This window comes from Mirounga angustirostris, unplaced genomic scaffold (genome assembly GCF_029215605.1).
Source record: "Mirounga angustirostris isolate CCGP_5_RB_7025 unplaced genomic scaffold, mMirAng1.0.hap1 SCAF_13, whole genome shotgun sequence".
Taxonomy (NCBI): domain Eukaryota; kingdom Metazoa; phylum Chordata; class Mammalia; order Carnivora; family Phocidae; genus Mirounga; species Mirounga angustirostris.
In genome coordinates this window covers 12,952,481-12,955,854 of record NW_026991721.1, presented here as the reverse complement: position 1 = coordinate 12,955,854, position 3,374 = coordinate 12,952,481, and the positions used below count along the sequence as shown (strand labels likewise).

The 3,374-nt window shown below is 43.1% G+C and overlaps 1 protein-coding gene across 1 annotated transcript; it reads right to left on the bottom strand.

Moving 5' to 3' along the window:
* Window positions 1-433: 433 nt before the first annotated feature.
* LOC123856397 (olfactory receptor 5G9-like) lies at window positions 434-1,375 on the bottom strand. Its single transcript, XM_045892600.2, has one exon. The coding sequence runs from the start codon at window positions 1,373-1,375 to the stop codon at window positions 434-436; it is 942 nt and encodes a 313-aa protein (XP_045748556.2).
* Between the last annotated feature and the right edge of the window lie 1,999 nt (window positions 1,376-3,374).

The following is a 3,374-nucleotide window of genomic DNA, read 5'->3' as shown; positions in this document are numbered from 1 at the left end:
TAATAAAGCTTTTTAAATTTTTTTAAAGATTTTCTTTATTTATTTGACAGAGAGAGAGAGAACACAAGCAAAGAGAGCAGCTCGATCCCAGAACCCTGAGATCACGACCTGAGCCAAAGGCAGACGCTTAACCAACTGAGCCACCCAGGTGCCCCAATAAAGCCTTTTTTAAAAATAATTGGACTGTGAGTTGTCTGAGAGAAGCAAAATTAAAAGGACTGTAGATGTGAGCTATAATATTGGTATATTACAGATAAAAGATCACATACAAGGCTGAATGAATACACATTGATTGACTAAATGAGTGGAGAGATGAATGGATTAAGGGGTGCGAACCAGCCCCCAACACTTGCAATGGCCTGGAATCTTAGGAATCCACACAGTTAGTCTGTCTTTTTAGATTTCTCCCCCAATTTCCTTTCTACATAAGAATTTAGGCCCTACAAAACTTCTTCCTAGGAACAGTCCTGTGGATGGCATCTTTGACCTCCTTGTTCCTCAAGCTGTAGATAAGCGGGTTCAACATGGGGATCACTGCTGTGTAAAACACCAACACCACTATATTGAGATCCAGCGAGAAACTTGCACTAGGCCGTACATAAATAGAGAAAAGAGTACCATATAGGATGGAGACAGCCATCAGGTGAGAAGAACAGGTAGAAAAGGCTTTGCGCCTCCCCTCGGCAGAGTGGATCTTCATGACGGCAATGAGGATGTAAATGTAGGAGACCACAATAGTCAGACCACTGAAGACTCCCACAGCTCCAGCCACAACAAAAACTACCAACTTAGTAATCCAGCTGTCAGCACATACAAGGGAAAGCAGCGGGTACATATCACAGAAGAAATGATTAATGACATTGGGGCCACAAAAAGGAAGATGAAATGCATTCGTTGTATGGGTCATGGTGTTCATGAACCCGATGACGTAGGGACCAACCACCAGCTGGATACAGAGTCTCTGGGACATGGCAACGGAATACAGTAATGGGTTGCAGATGGCCACATAGCGGTCATAGGCCATGGATGCCAGGAGAAAACACTCTGCTGCCACAAAGAACCCAAAAAACCACCGTTGGAAAGCACAGCCCAAGAAAGAGATGACCTTCTTCTTTACAAAGAAGTCAGTGAGCATCTTGGGGCTCACAACAGAGGAGAAGCAGATGTCCACAAAAGACAAATGGCTTAGGAAAAAGTACATGGGTGTGTGAAGGCAGGAATCAACCTGAATCAGAATAATCATACCCAAGTTTCCAGTTAGATTGATGAGGTAGAAACTCAGGAAGATCAGGAAGAGGAAGACCTGCAACTGGGGGTTGTAATTCAAACCTGTGAAAATGAATTCGGTGACCCTCGTGTAGTTTTCAATGGCCATTGACTGTTCTGGTTTCCACTAGAAGAAGAACAGAGGAGTCACACATATTTGGTTAACATATCTTCAAAAATGGGACACAGAAAAAAATATACCAGTAACTGGGAGAGCATCAGGAGTGATATGACTTTGTTGCCTGTTGTGGCCAAGAAAACAAAAGTGAGATAGGGACCAGTGCAAAAGATCAGATCCGAAGCTATCATATTTTAAGACTCCACAGAAATCCATAAATACGGAAAGGCAAAAACAAAAATCTGGAAAAGAGAAGCAGCCTCCTTAAGGTCCCATGGCTAACTGATCGCAGAGATGGTTCCAGAACAGATGTCTAATAACGCTCACTTCAGAACTCTGCTTAAGTTCACCAGATGAACACACATGCAGGAGGGTGGAAGTGAGGCAAGCTGCAAAAGAAATGAGCAGCCACTCATTTTTAGGATCTACGCTGTGCACTTTGCGATTATAACCAACTGCATGGTCTCCAACTCTGGAGCCCACTTCCTCTGACCCTGGGAAGGTCTTCTTTGTGAAACAGAAATGATGATAGTAACACCTACCTTGTAAATTGTTGTGAGGGTTCAACGAGATAATGCATGCAAAGCATTTAGCAGAGTCTCATTGAGCACCTTGATAAGTGCACAATAATTGCTAGTATTTTGCCTTACATGCTTCATTGAATAAGCCTGCAAGGTAAATATCATTATTTTCTTCTACATAGGAGGAAAACTGAAGCTCAATCCACATACATGATGCTGGTGAATGGCAGAGATGTGATTTGTACATGCGTGAGCCCAGACTGTGCTCTTTGTCACACTGCAGAAATTGTGTGTTCACAATTCTGTTCCTCACAAAGAGATGCAAAGTCCCCTCCACTATGAGTACAGGATGATGCATGTTTGGCTGCCTAATGGCCTCATGTTGAGGTTATAGCCAACAGCCACTAGTGAGAAGTGCATAGGATAATAGACTGGTGCCCCTGAGTATCACCTTTATGGAAACAACAGGGAAGAAATCTGGAAAAGAGCCTAAATTATCCCACCTGTACACTCTCCATCTCTCCCTTGTCACCCCCTCAGGGTGCCCTTGGTTAGGTCTGCTGATCTTTTTGAACCTGAGTTGCTTCGTGTGTTCAAGGTAACTAAAAGTCTGTTTCTTACTCTCTCAGAGGAAGATGTATAAGTGCTCTGAACACTACTACTTATTTTTTAAATATTTATTTACCTATTTAAGAGAGAGAGAGCAGGGGGAGGGGCAGAGGGAGAGAGAGAATCTCAAGCAGACTCCCCACTGAGTGCAGAGCCTGATGTAGGGCTTGATCACACAACCCTGAGACCATGCTGAGCTGAAATCAAGAGTCAGACACTTAACCAACTGAGCCACCCAGGCACCCCTATATTTTACTTTTTAAAAGTTTTATTAGCCCAGGACTATTGGAGTACAACGTCATACTTAATGCTAGATACTTTTCCTCCAGTTTTCTAATCTGAAATGTATTATTCTACTTTAGCAAGGTCTCTTCTGCTGCCAATAATGCAGCTTACATTACATTACAGATCCTTTGCTTCAGGCCATTAAAGAGGAAGATCAGATGGCCAGGCAGATGGTCCACCCAACACACTCAGCTCTTACTTAGGCCTCTTCAAGAGTCTAGGAACTCTTCCAGGGTCCATCAAACACTACCTCTCAGTCTTGCACTTAGCAATTGCCCAAAGCTCCTAAACAATGCCTTGTCAACCTTGGTTTCTAAACCTACCCAAGCCTTCCATGCACATTTTAATTTCTCAGCTTCTCTGCTGCATTTGGTGCTTAGAGGAGAACGCAGTGCTCCATAAAGATCAAACCACACAGAGTGGAGGAACACAACCAGCTCTTGTGTTCAGAGCACTAACATAATATCAACACAACTTATGATAATCTTTCCTTAGCAAGGAAATCACCCAGGTGGTGTAGACAGGGATGTGAGTTGAATTCAGTGCAATATTTTTCCCTTCTTCTACTGCTAAAG